Below are 14,294 nucleotides of genomic sequence, written 5' to 3'. Positions count from 1 at the left end.
TAGTCAAGTTCTTCCACACTGATCTCAACAAACCATTTCTGTATGGACCTCGCTTTATGTACGGGGGCATTGTCATGCTGAAACAGAAAAGGGCCTTCACCAAATTGTTGCCACAAAGTTGGAAACACAGAATTGTGTAGAATGTCATTGTATGCTGTAGCGTTAAGATGTCCCTCCACTGGAACAAAGGGGCCTATCCCGAACCATGAAAAACAGCCCCAGACCATTTTTCCTCCTCCACCAAAATGTACAGTTGGCATTCGGGCAGGTAGCGTTCTCCTGGCATCCGCCAAGCCCAAATTCATCCGTCGGACTGCCAGATGGTGAAGTGTGATTCATCACTCCAGAGAACGCGTTTCCACTGCTCCAGAGTCCAATGGCGGCGAGCTTTACACCACTCCAGCCGACGCTTGGCATTGCGCATAGTGTTTATTAGGCTTGGCTGCTCGGCCATGGAAACCCATTTCATGACGAACAGTTCTTGTGCTGACGTTGCTTCCAGAGACAGATTGGAACTCGGTAGTGAGTGTTGCAACCGAGGACAGATGATTTTTAAGCGCTACGCGCTTCAGCACTCGCCGGTCCCATTCTGTGAGCTTGTGTGGCCTACCACTTTGCGGCTGAGCCGTTGTTGCGCCTAGACATTTCCACTTCACAATAACAGAACTTACAGTTGACCGGGGCAGCTCTAGGAGGGCAGAAATTAGACGAACTGACTTGTTGGAAAGGTGGCATCCTGTGACGGTGCCACGTTGAAAGTCACTGAGCTCTTCAGTAAGGCCATTCTACTGCCAATGTTTGTCTATGGAGATTGCATGGCTGTGTGCTCGATGTTACACACCTATCAGCAACAGGTGTGGCTGAAATAGCCAAATCCACTACTTTGAAGGGGTGTCCACATACTTTTTTACATATAGTGAATGTTAATTTCCCAACATGTAGGCTTTTAGACTCTGCTGCAGCTTGCCATGGCAAGGACGGTGTCATTGTGTGCATTTTTATGCAGTCAAGGCCAACCTCTGTCTTTGTCAGTTTCCATGGTGAGAAATCTATAGTGACAGATATCCTTATATAGTGAATGCAAGGGCACGTTTAATAGGCGCTGGGTTTTTTGTGAGGGACTTTTGTAAGAGCTGTTCACAGAAAGAGGTTCACAGCTCACAGCACTCACCTGGTTCTATAGGGAGATTCTTTTAAACTCGGTTCTCTAAAGAAAACGATGTGAGAAGAACTCTATAGGAAGCTTAGTTTTTTAAAATGAAAACAGTGTTTGTGAAGAGGCTGTAGTTTTATATGGATTTATTTGATACACAAATATCGTATGTGTGTGGACAGTAGGGCTCTATGGTGTTTTGCTGTTGCTGTTTTGTATAGGTTTTTATAGTGACTGAGGCTATGTTCTTTATATTCTAATGCCGGGATTCAATCCGATCGCAGGGTATAGGCACTTTGGTTTTTAATTAAAGGCAATTTCCAATTTAGCCAACATTTGCAGTGTTTACCATCAATTGGATCTCCACAAACACATTGCCTTTAAAAGCCGCAGTTCCTAGAACATGCGATAGGATTGAATCGCGGCCTATGTATCTTGTGTGAACAGTTCTATGCTAAAAGTGGTTTTTTTGTGTGTAATATAATGTATTAACCTCATAAGGATCGGACCCTTTTTTTCAATATTCGCCTAAAATGACATACCCAAATCTAACTGCCTGTAGCTCAGGACCTGAAGCAAGGATATGCATATTCTTGATACCATTTGAAAGGAAACACTTTGAAGTTTGCGGAAATGTGAAATTAATGTAGGATAATATAACACATTAGATCTGGTAAAAGATAGTACAAACAAAAAAACATGTGTTTTCTATTATTTTTTTCCTCATCATCTTTGAAATGCAAGAGAAAGGCCACAATATAATATTGCAGTTTAGATTTTGGCCACTAGATGACAGCACTGTGTGTGCAAAGTTTCAGATTGATCTAGTGAAGCGTTGCAATACTGGACTATTTTGTATCAAGTCTTCCTAAATGTGCCGAATTGTTCAATTGATGCATTTTCAAGTAAATAACTATAGAGAACATACAAAAATCATATGGTAATACGAAATGTAAGTTTACACACTCCCAGGAATGTCATACATGATGGATCATAAGCTTATACACTAACTTTCACACATCTAGATGGCCGGGCGGGGTGGGTGTGGAGCCAGAGACAGCAGGGGTTCAAACTGTAGAACCCAGTTCCTACATTTGAATATAAAAATTGATTTTATCAAACAAAACTATGCTACATTTTATCTCTGGGACCCTTAGGATGACAAATCAGAGCAAGAATACTGAACATTATTTACCTTCAGAGGTGAATGTAATATAATATAATATAATATGCCATTTAGCAGATACTTTTATCCAAAGCGACTTACAGTCATGTGTGCATACATTTTTATGTATGGGTGGTCCCGGGGATCGAACCCACTACCCTGGCGTTACAAGCGCCATGCTCTACCAATTGAGCTACAAAGGACCACAATGTATCAAACCAGTTGCCATGATACATTTTTTGTTGTTGTGCACTCTCCTCAAACAATAGCATGGTATTTTTTAACTGTAATAGCTACTGTAAATTGGACAGTGCAGTTAGATTAACACGTATGTAAGCTTTCTGCCAATATAAGACATGACTATGTCCTGGAAAATTTGCTGTTACTTACATCCTCTCACTGTCAACTGCGTTTATTTTCAGCAAACTTAACATGTGTAAATATTTGTATGAACATAACAAGATTCAACAACTGAGACATAAACTGAACAAGTTCCACAGACATGTGACTAACAGAAATTGAATAATGTGTCCCTGAACAAAGTCAAAATCAAAAGTAACAGTCAGTGTCTGGTGTGGCCACCAGCTGCATTAAGTACTGCAGTGCATCTCCTTTTCATGGACTGCACCAGATTTGCCAGTTCTTGCTGTGAGATGTTACCCCACTCTTCCACCAAGGCACCTGCAAGTTCCCGGACATTTCTGGGGGGAATGGCCCTAGCCCTCACCCTCCGATCCAACAGGTCCCAGACGTGCTCAATGGGATTGCGATCCGGGCTCTTCGCTGGCCATGGCAGAACACTGACATTCCTGTCTTACAGGAAATCATGCACATAATGAGCAGTATGGCTGGTGGCATTGTCATGCTGGAGGGTCATGTTAGGATGAGCCTGCAGGAAAGGTACCACATGAGGGAGGAGGATGTCTTCCCTGTAACGCACAGCGTTGAGATTGCCTGCAATGACAACAAGCTCAGTCCGATGATGCTGTGATACACCGCCCCAGACCATGATGGACCCTCCACCTCCAAATCGATCCCGCTCCAGAATACAGGCCTCGGTGTAATCCTCATTCCTTCGACGATAAATGCAAATTCGACCTTCACCCCTGGTAAGACAAAACTGCGACTCGTCAGTGAAGAGCACTTTTTGCCGGTTCTGTCTGGTCCAGCGACGGTGGGTTTGTGCCCATAGGCGACGTTGTTGCCGGTGATGTCTGGTGAGGACCTGCCTTACAACAGGCCTACAAGCCCTCAGTCCAGCCTCTCTCAGCCTATTGCGGACAGTCTGAGCACTGATGGAGGGATTGTGCGTTCCTGGTGTAACTCGGGCAGTTGTTGTTGCCATCCTGTACCTGTCCCACAGGTGTGATGTTTGGATGTACCGATCCTGTGCAGGTGTTGTTACACGTGGTCTGCCACTGCGAGGACGATCAGCTGTCCGTCCTGTCTCCCTGTAGTGCTGTCTTAGTACGGACATTGTAAGTTATTGCCCTGGCCACATCTGCAGTCCTCATGCCTCCTTGCAGCATGCCTAAGGCACGTTCACGCAGATGAGCAGGGATCCTGGGCATCTTTCTTTTGGTGTTTTTCAGAGTCAGTAGAAATGCCTCTTTAGTGTCCTAAGTTTTCATAACTGTGACCTTAATTGCCTACCGTCTGTAAGCTTTATTTATATAGGTAGTGGCTCTTAATCCATGACCGGTTATTTTATTTCTGAAGCTCTGAATTCTTGAGTGTGCAAATTCTCAGGGGAATTTGGGACTTCACTCATTTTCTCATGCCGAAACCGGATTAGATACATACTGGTAGTTAAATCAGAGTTAAATGCCTAAAAGATTATATTCGCAATGTCGCTAAGCAAAAAACAAACAACTTAAACAGTGGTTACATGTGGTCTGCGGTTGTGAGGCCAGTTGAACGTACTGCCAAATGGTAGAGAAATGAACATTACATTCTCTGGCAACAGCTCTGGTGGACATTCCTGCAGTCAGCATGCCAATTGCACGCTCCCTCAAAACTTTTGACATCTGTGGCGTTGTGTGACAAAAATTCACATTTGAGTGTGGCCTTTTATTGTCCCAAGCACAAGTTGCGCCTGAGTAATGATCATGCTGTTTAATCAGCTTCTTGGTAAGCCACACCTGTCAAGTGGATGGATTATCTTGGCAAAGGAGAAATGCTCACTAACAGGGATGTAAACAAATTTGTGCACCAAATTTGACAGAAATAAGCTTTTTGTGCGTATGGTAAATTTCTGGGATCTTTTATTTCAGCTCATGAAATATTGGACCAACACTTTACATGTTGCGTTTATATATTTTTTCAGTATAGAACAATGAGGGTTAGTTATAAAAAATATTTCCTAGCGTTGCTAGCATGCTAAAGTTAGCTAGCTAGCTAATGTCGATACACCATAGTCGTGGGTCCACAAAATCAAGCAAATGGTTCTGAGCTGTTTTGGTTGTTTTCTTGCTTAGTGACATTGCGAATATCATCTTTTTGGCTTTTAACTCTTATTTAGCTAGCTATGTATCTAATCCTGTTTCTGCATGAGAAAATGAGTGAAGTCCCAAATTCCTGTGAGATGCTGTGAAAATTTGCGCACTCACGGATATGAAGCCTCAGAAATAAAAGATCCGGTCACGGATTAGGAGCCACTCCCTTTTTTATATTAAAGTGTGCATTGTAATAGGTTCCTAACGCGTGTGCCCGTGTTGTAGGTTCCCATGTTAATGACTGTGTACATGTGTTGTTGGTTCCCATGGTAATGACTGTGTACATGTGTTGTATGTTCCCATGGTAATGACTGTGTGTGTGTTTTGTAGGTTTCTATGGTAAGGGCTGCATAGAAGCGTGCCAGCTGAACCCGTGTGAGAATGATGCCAAGTGCCACAGGAAGCCCAGCTCATCACACGGATACATCTGTGACTGTGGAGACAACCACTATGGCCAGTACTGTCGCCACAGGTCAGACTGTCAACTTTACATCAACTGTATTTCAACCATAGATCAACTACTATGGGCAATACTGTCAAATATACACTACCAGTCAAAAGTTTGGACACACCTACTCATTCAAGGGTTTTTCTTTATTTTTAAAATTTTTTACATTGTAGAATAATACATCAAAACTATGAAATAACACATATAGAATCATGTAGTAACCAAAAAAGTGTTCAACAAATCAAAATATATTTTATATTTGAGATTCTTCAGATAGCCACCCTTTGCCTTGATGAAAGCTTTGCACACGCCTGGCATTCTCTCAACCAGCTTCATGAGGTAGTCACCTGGAATGCATTTCAATTAACAGGTGTGCCTTCTTAAAAGTTAATTTGTGGAATTTCGTAAAATACCTATTTGGTAAAATACCAAGTCCATATTAAGAACAGCAAAGAGAAACGACAGTCCATCATTACTTTCAGACATGAAGGTCAGTTTTGCAGTCGCAAAAACCATCAAGCGCTATGATGAAACTGGCTCTCATGAGGACCGCCACAGGAAAGGAAGACCCAGAGTTACCTCTGCTGCAGAGGATAAGTTCATTAGAGTTACCAGCCTCAGAAATTGCAGCACAAATAAATGCTTCACAGAGTCCAAGTCACAGACACATCTCAACATCAACTGTTCAGAGGGGACTGTGTGAATCAGGCCTTCATGGTCGAATTGCTGCAAAGAAACCACTACTAAAGGACACCAGTAAGAAGAAGAGACCTGCTTGGGCCAAGAAACACGAGCAATGGACATTAGACTGGTGGAAATGTGTCCTTTGGTCCAAATTGGAGATTTTGGGTTCCAACCGTCGTGTCTTTGTGAGACGCGGTGTGGGTGAGCGGATGATCTCCGCATGTGTAGTTCCCACCGTAAAGCATGGAGGAGGAGGTGTCATGGTGTGGGGGTGCTTTGCTGGTGACACTGTCTGTGATTTATTTAGAATTCAAGGCACACTTAACCAGCATGGCTGTGTAAATGCTATTTTACCAAGAATGAGAGTGATGGAGTGCTGCATCAGATGACCTGGCCTCCACAATCACCTCAACCAAATTGAGATGGTTTGGGATGAGTCAGACCGCAGAGTGAAGGAAAAGCAGCCAACAAGTGCTCAGCATATGTGGGAACTCCTTCAAGACTGTTGGAAAAGTATTCCAGGTGACGCTGGTTGAGAGGATGTCAAGAGTGTGCAAAGCTGTCATCAAGGCAAAGGGTGGCTATTTGAAGAATCTCAAATATAACATATATTTTGATTTGTTGAACACCTTTTTGGTTACTACATGATTCCATATGTGTTTTTCATAGTTTTGATGTCTTCACTATTATTCTACAATGTAGAAATAGTAAAAATAAAGAAAAACCCTTGAATGAGTAGGTGTGTCCAAACTTTTGACTGGTACTGTACATCAACTATAAACACAATGAACATTATTAACATACTGTCCATCTGTGACTGTGGAGACAGGTCAGTAAACACTATAACTATAGATCAACTTTAGATGACTGAACCCCAACTATATGACTGAGTCCCAAATGTCTGTGTGTGTTTCTAATGTTAGTAATAGTACACCATAGCAGTGCCTGAGACCGGGGTGAGACAACGTTCCAGTGCTCTGCTCTGTCTATCTGTGAAAGTGGCTTTGGTTGTCCTTGTTTTTCCACAGATATGCCCTAATCCCCGGGAGAGGATGAGAAGAGACTTAGGTTTCTCTGTGATGATAAAACACAGTGACCCAGGCGTCACCCCACCCTCATGTGAAATCCCTCCCAGCTTTAGGTCTCACATATCTGTCACTTCTTCATTTCCCTTTGATCTAGGTACTGTGATGTACTCTGATGTATACTCTGGCCTATATAGCAGACAGGGACTGAAATTTAGAGAACTACCACTTTTAACGTGCGTATGTGCCTGTGTGTGGTGTGTGTGTGTGTGTGTGTGTGTGTGTGTGTGTGTGTGTGTGTGTGTGTGTGTGTGTAGGATTGACCACCAGTGTCCGCGTGGTTGGTGGGGCTCTCCAACATGTGGGCCTTGCCACTGTAATGCCAGTAAAGGATTCGACCCCGACTGCAACAAGACCAGCGGCCACTGCCATTGCAAGGTGACCTGCCCGCCACGACACACACACAAGCGCACGCGCAATCACGCATATCAGCAGTAAATACTCTTACCGTTAATCAACTCATATCGCAATCCCAGGCACTGATCCATGCTCTTATATACCTCAGCAGACATATCATCACTGTATATCACCCTACTGTTTTCTAATCCCTGCTTGTAACCCTAATCATTGATACTGATCATAACTTGACACTGCTATCAAACAGCCATTGTCTTATGGGGCATTATCAGCAGCTTCACCTTGTAATCTGAGCATCCCAATTACCCTTAACACTCTTAATGTCAACAGACCCCCCTTATCCCTCATGCCATCCTCCACACTGTGACCCCATCTTAAATCCTTTTTCAAGGACAGTACAGAAGCTCCGTTTTCTCACAGTATAGTATTATATTGAGTATTGTAATTTAAATGTTGAATTGTTCTTATAGGAGATTTAACATACTGGTGTTTCTAAACGCTCACCTGACAATATTTTTTTGTGTTTGTCTGTCCATGTCTCCGTACGTCACTCTTTTTCTCTCTAAATCCTTCTCTTTTCTGTGAATCTGTCTGCTTTCATGTTCCTCTCTCATGTTAACGTGTGTGCATTTGTGTATCTGTCTGTGTGCGTCTATGTATATGCCTGTATATGTGTATGTTTGTGTGTATATGTATGTGACTTTCTATGTCTGTTCTTTGTGTGGATTTGGATGTGGTTGTCTTTGGTCTGAGTGTTATGTATCTGTTTCTGCACGTCTACATGTGTCTGGGTGTGTATCTGTGTCCTGTTTGTCTATATCTCTGTATATGTGTGTCTGTCTCTCTGTGTGTCAATCTCTGTGTATATATCCGTGTGCGTGTCAGGAGTTCCACTACCGCCCGCGGGGCAGTGACTCCTGCCTGCCGTGTGACTGCTACCCTGTGGGCTCCTTCTCCCGGTCATGTGACCCAGAGAGTGGCCAGTGCCAGTGTCGGGCTGGCGTGATTGGTCGACAGTGCAACATGTGCGACAACCCCTTTGCTGAGGTCACACAGACGGGCTGCGATGGTGAGACCGAGGGATTCCTCTCCTACTACCTGCGATCTTCTCTTTCTCTCTTCCTCCCACGTCTTCTCTGTCATCTTCTCTGTGCCTCCCGTTTCTCTGATTCCCTTATTTTCCCTTCTGTAAGACTCTTTCTCTCTCAAAAATCTCTCTCTTGGTTCTCATTGTCTTCACGCACAGTTTTTGACTTATATTGAGCATACTAACGAAGACTCTGTTTTCCCGTTTCTCTCTCTCTCTGTCTGTTAGTCATCTATGATGGCTGTCCTAAGACCATCACCCTGGGTATCTGGTGGCCCAGGACCAAGTTCAATCTGCCAGCAGCCGTGCCCTGTCCTAAAGGATCCGTGGGTCAGTCCCTCAACATTCTACACTTTCTCTGTAGTTTAGTGGATGTCTGTACAACAGATGCATATCTGTATTACCAGTCATGTGAAATCCATAGATTAGGGCCTAATTAATTTATTTCAATTGACTGATTTCCTTATATGAACTTTAACTCAGTAAAATCTTTGAAATTGTTGCATTTATATTTTTGTTCAGTATACTGTATATTTCCTCAATCTTCCAAAGAAGGAAATATGATAACATCTCCCATTAGAAGACTCAGGATCTATACTGACTGTAGCCAGATAAACACCCCATTCCTTTGAAACCCAGTATCTGTGTTTGAATGTATCCCCTGTGCTGCTTTTTAGTGTTGTGGATATGTTCTACAGGTATTAGTGTCTGTGTCTGTTCTCCCCAGGTGCTGCTGTCAGACACTGTGATGTGGAGAGGGGCTGGCTGGAGCCGGATCTCTACAACTGTACCTCTCCTCCCTTTGTGGAGCTCAATGCAGCAGTAAGAATACTCCGCTACCCTATTGCTCATACTGGTTGGAACTGCACATTATGGAATGGTGTCTAACATATTGTGTGTGTGTGTGCACGTGTGCATCCGTAGCTGGAGTCGGTTGAGCGGAACGAGACAGAGCTCAGCACCATCATGGAGAAGAAACTGGCCCACCAGCTCCGTGATGTCACCGAGGCCACGACCCGTCTCTATGGCAATGACCTCCAGATTGCTGAGCGGCTACTGTCCCGCCTGTTGACCTTCGAGAGTCTGCAGACGGGCTTCGGCCTGACCGCCACCCAGGACGCGCACTTTAACGAGGTGAGGGTTGCCTGGCAACACGCTCGTAAAAGGTTTTAGTCGAGTTTGGAAAATGTAGTCACTGTTTTATTAGATTGTGTGTGTAGGAACTGAATCTCCCTCTCCCCCTCCGTCTCCAGAATGTTCTGCGGGGCTGCAGTGCGGTGCTGGGTCCAGACAGTGCAGGGTTGTGGCGGGCCCAGATCCAGGCCCAGGGAGGGGCAGGAGGGCTGGCTGATCTGCTGGAGCAGTATGCCCAGACCCTGGCCCAGAACATGAAGCTCACCTACCTAAACCCTGTGGCTCTGGTCGCCCCCAACATCGGTGAGTCACCGCCCCCACGACAGAACCGTCTGCTCTCTTACCCTTTATGTGGTGTGATCAGTACATTGTGTCAAGTGAGGTCTACCTTTCTGTATTGAGTGGTTGTTCTTGCTTTGTTTGGTCAAGTAGTCAATCCATGCAAGTGTGTAGCCCTAGTCCTTTTCCTGTGTAAAAACTAAAGAGAAAACCCTGTGCACAGCAGTGCATGTAGAGATCCAGGGGCTGGTTTTGGCACGAACAACTATGTATCCAAAACAAGTGTAAAAACCACACACTGATGACAGACGACCGACCTTGACTTGAATATTTTTTTATTGCAGAGTAGTGAGTAAACAAACATTGTCCATCAGGTTATTTTTGTTATGTTGTGTGGTGTAACCTGGACTCATGGACTGTGTGCGTGTGTGTGCGCGTTTCAGTGATGAACCTGGACCGCGTTGAGAACCACACCCACGTGCGCAGACGTTTCCCTCGCTACCACAGCCCTCTGTTCCGCGGCCAGGCTCTCTGGGACCCCCACACACATGTGGTGTTGCCCCCTGCTGCCCTGGTGCCACAACGACACCAATGTAAGGAGAACATACACACACACACGAGAGCCACTGAAACACACAAAAACACATACTGTACACACACACAAGCACATGCACAGACCTGCCTTATGTCACTCCTGCTATGCCTTGTGCCTTTTCCAGCTTCACAGAACACAGCTCCTGCCCCCGTCAGTATGTTGGCCAATCAGACAGGAGAATATGCTGCAGCCAGGCATTCTGTTTCGCTACCGGAGCCGCCTGTTACCATTGTCATCATGTTGATTTATCGTAGCCTTGGAGCGGCACTCCCCCCCAAGTACCACACTGACCGACGAGGAGTCAGGTAACATATGGATTTATTATACTGAATATACTGTATGCTTGTGTGTTTGTGTGTGTGTTTGTGTGCATGCGTGGGCGTGTGTGTTTTTGTGTGTGCTGTATATGCCTGCCCTCCAGTGTCTGTCTCTCTCATGAAATCTGGTTTACCAGGTGTGTGGGTTTATGACTGTTTATTTATGTATTCATTGGACTTTTCAAAGCACAGCATTGGAATTGTGCCAAAAGTATTGTGTGTCTGTCCTACTAAATCAAATTCTCTCTCTCTCTCTCTCTCTCTCTCTCTCTCTCTCTCTCTCTCTCTCTCTCTCTCTCTCTCTCTCTCTCTCTCTCTCTCTCTCTCTCTCTCTCTCTCTCTCTCTCTCTCTCTCTCTCTCTCTCTCTCTCTCTCTCTCTCTCTCTCCTCTGCCACTCCTCCTCTCCTTCAGACTCCCCAGACATCCAGTGATGAACTCTCCAGTGGTCAGTGTGTCCATCTACAACAACCAGACATTTGTCGGGGGTCCGCTGGACTCACCCCTGCTGCTGGAGTTCCGCCTGCTGGAAACCACCAACCGCAGCAAGCCCCTGTGTGTCCAGTGGAACCACAGCAGCCCGTGAGTGGAGCTTTACATGACTTGAAGGGGCTTGTGCTCAAATCGAAATAGATACTGTCAACTGGGAATCTTGGATTTGTAGTGTGTTAGATGCCTTCATCTTTCTCTTACTCAGTCCATCTCTTTTCTTCGTCCTGACTTTCTCCCACCCACCTTTTCTCTACCCCCTCTATCTGCCCCTTCTCTCTCTCTCTCTCTCTCTCTCTCTCTCTCTTCGCTCTCTCTTTCACTCACCCCACCCCCCTCTCTCTCCAGGATGGAGGTGGGAGGTTGCTGGACAGTGAGGGACTGCATCGTAGTATACAGGAACACGTCCCACGTGCGTTGCCAGTGTCAGAGGCTGGGCACCTTTGGTGTCCTAATGGACAGCTCCCAGAGAGAACAGTTGGAGGGGGATCTGGAGACCCTGGCCCTGGTCACCTACTTCTCCCTGTCTGTGTCCATGCTGGCCCTGCTGCTCACCGTCCTGGTGCTGTCCTGCCTCCAGGGCCTCAAGTCCAACACCCGCTCCATCCATTCCAACATGGCCGCCGCCATGCTTCTCTCTGAGCTCGACTTCCTGCTTGGCATCAACCAGACCGAGCAACAGGTATGTGTGGGTGGGTAGGTTAGGTGTGTTTGTGGGCGTGTGTGGGGGGAGGTGTGTGTGTGTGTGCGAGAGAAAGAGCGAGATCACAGTGTGCATGGGTGTGTGTGTGTTTATGTGCATGGGTGTGTGTGTGTGTACCCAACCAAGATGGTACAGTATGCATGGGTGCGTTCACAACTGTGTGTTCCAACTGTTTATCGTATGTACAGTAACAGTATGTTATATCATTGTCTTCAATGACCTTTAATATCCCATTTATTATTTTTAACTAGCTAAGCTACAGAATCTGGATCATTTCCAGTCAAACTGACTGAAAGGTTCTTCTGTTTGAGTGGGTGGACAAAATGAGCGTCTGGCTGAACGTGTGCCAAGGTCATTTATTCATTGGTGCTTTGCACTGTGATGCGTACAGTATAACACCAGATTTCATACATTCTCTCTCCCAGTAAATATGTTCTAACTAGTCTGAAAGCCAAAGGCCTTAAACAAAGTTTGACCAAACCCACCAATAGAACCCCAATGGGCAAGATGGCACTGAACTCGGCTAGCAGACCCATAGGAATACATTGAAAGTTGTCATAACATAATCTCTATACATGGCCCTGACTGTTCTCTCTCTCTTAGTTCCTGTGTACGGTGGTGGCCATCTTGCTGCACTATTTGTTCATGGCCACGTTTGCCTGGCTGTTTGTGGAAGGGCTCCATATCTACCGCATGCAGACAGAGGCACGCAACATCAACTATGGAGCCATGAGGTTCTACTATGCCATCGGATGGGGCGTGCCTGCCATCATCACAGGTACACAACACACACACACACACAGTTCCCTACAGAGACCTGTTTTAGAATGGATTTCACCGATTCTAGCAAGAACACAAAGTAAAAAACACATCTTACTCTCTGTTCAGGTTTGGCAGTAGGGCTGGATCCTGAGGGCTATGGAAACCCAGACTTCTGCTGGATCTCCATCTATGACAAACTCATCTGGAGCTTCGCTGGACCCATCGCCATCGTCATCCTGGTACTGTCTCCCTCTCACTCTGTGTCATTCTGTGTCAGTCACTTTGTTTGCCTCTGTACCTCTGTAGTTCTAGTTTTATATAGTCTCATGTAGGTCTGCCTCTTTGTTGCAGATGAATGGTGGGATGTTTCTGATTGTGGCACGCATGTCCTGCAACCCCTCCCAGAAAGAGACCAAGAAACTACCTGTCATGTGAGTATTCCAGAGAGGTTGAACAGATTACATACAATAGGCCAGGTTCTGGCTGAATACAATTCTATTGCAGTAATATACCTTTAAATAATAATAAAAAACCTCTCTGTGTCTCTTTCACTGTCTGACACACTCGCTCGCTCTCTCTCTCTCTCTCTCTCTCTCTCTCTCTCTCTCTCTCTCTCTCTCTCTCTCTCTCTCTGTGTCTCTCTGTGTCTCTTTCTCTCTCTCTCTCTCTCTCTCTCTCTCTCTCTCTCTCTCTCTCTCTCTCTCTCTCTCTCTGTGTGTGTCTCTTTGTCTCTCTCTCTCTCTCTCTGTGTCTCTCTCTCTCTCTCTCTGTGTCTCTCTCTCTCTCGCTCTGTCTCTCTCTCTCTCTCTCTCTCTCTCTCTCTCATCTCTCTCTCTCTCTCTCTCTCTCTCTCTCTCTCTCTCTCTGTGTCTCTCTCTGTCTGTCTCTCTCTGTCTCTCTCTGTGTCTCGCTCTCTCTCTTTCTACCTATATTATTTCCCTCTTCCTGTCTCTCCAGTGCCACTATACGCGGTGCCTTCCTCCTGCTGCTCCTGGCCACCTCTACCTGGTTCTTTGGGCTGATGGCTGTCAACAACAGCATTCTGGCCTTCCACTATATCTTCATTGTACTATGCTTACTGCAGGTACTGACCATGTCTAGTGTGTTTATGTGTGTGTGTGCACTTTTGTGTGTGTGTTTGTGTGTGTGTGTTTGTGTGTGTTTGTTTGTGTGTTCGTGTGTGTGTGTGTTTGTGCATGTGCACGTTTGTGTGTATGTGTGTGTGTGTGTTTGTGTGTGTGTGTTCATGTGTGTGTGTGTGTGTGTTTGTGTTTGTGTGTGTGTGTGCCTTATTAGACTGTGAGTTGCTTTATGGTCTTGGTGAGTACTTGGTGGTGTGTTTTGGAGTTAAATTGTGTGTTAATGTGTGCATTCCCCTCTTCCCCTCTGCCCAGGGTCTGGCTATGTTCCTGGTGTTCACGGTGCTGAACGAGGAGGTGCAGGAGGTCTGGAAGTTGTCATGTCTGGGCAAGAAGAGCCCCAACGAGGACGCACCTAGAGCCCCACAGATCCCTGTGAGCATGGCCCCCTCTCCTCCCCTCCA

At 45.5% G+C, this 14,294-nt stretch overlaps 1 protein-coding gene across 1 annotated transcript in view; it reads left to right on the top strand.

The window, feature by feature from the left end:
- The window catches only part of LOC311149406 (cadherin EGF LAG seven-pass G-type receptor 3-like), a gene marked incomplete at its 3' end in the record, with an annotated part of 44,527 nt that overhangs the window by 26,867 nt on the left and 3,366 nt on the right, over positions 1–14,294 (top strand). The window contains exons 14-29 of the mRNA XM_084186590.1: positions 5,144–5,285; positions 7,288–7,408; positions 8,273–8,456; positions 8,703–8,804; positions 9,202–9,296; positions 9,399–9,608; positions 9,728–9,911; positions 10,331–10,480; positions 10,607–10,787; positions 11,212–11,379; positions 11,635–11,968; positions 12,593–12,767; positions 12,878–12,990; positions 13,103–13,182; positions 13,709–13,835; positions 14,146–14,265. Of these exons, the coding sequence (XP_084042716.1) occupies positions 5,144–5,285; positions 7,288–7,408; positions 8,273–8,456; positions 8,703–8,804; positions 9,202–9,296; positions 9,399–9,608; positions 9,728–9,911; positions 10,331–10,480; positions 10,607–10,787; positions 11,212–11,379; positions 11,635–11,968; positions 12,593–12,767; positions 12,878–12,990; positions 13,103–13,182; positions 13,709–13,835; positions 14,146–14,265 (2,486 nt within the window). The remainder of the gene's footprint in view (positions 1–5,143; positions 5,286–7,287; positions 7,409–8,272; positions 8,457–8,702; positions 8,805–9,201; positions 9,297–9,398; positions 9,609–9,727; positions 9,912–10,330; positions 10,481–10,606; positions 10,788–11,211; positions 11,380–11,634; positions 11,969–12,592; positions 12,768–12,877; positions 12,991–13,102; positions 13,183–13,708; positions 13,836–14,145; positions 14,266–14,294) is intronic.

This window comes from Coregonus lavaretus (genome assembly GCF_964263955.1).
Source record: "Coregonus lavaretus genome assembly, chromosome: 22".
Taxonomy (NCBI): domain Eukaryota; kingdom Metazoa; phylum Chordata; class Actinopteri; order Salmoniformes; family Salmonidae; genus Coregonus; species Coregonus lavaretus.
Note: the sequence above shows the minus strand (reverse complement) of the source record. Positions and strands in the feature narration are given on the sequence as shown.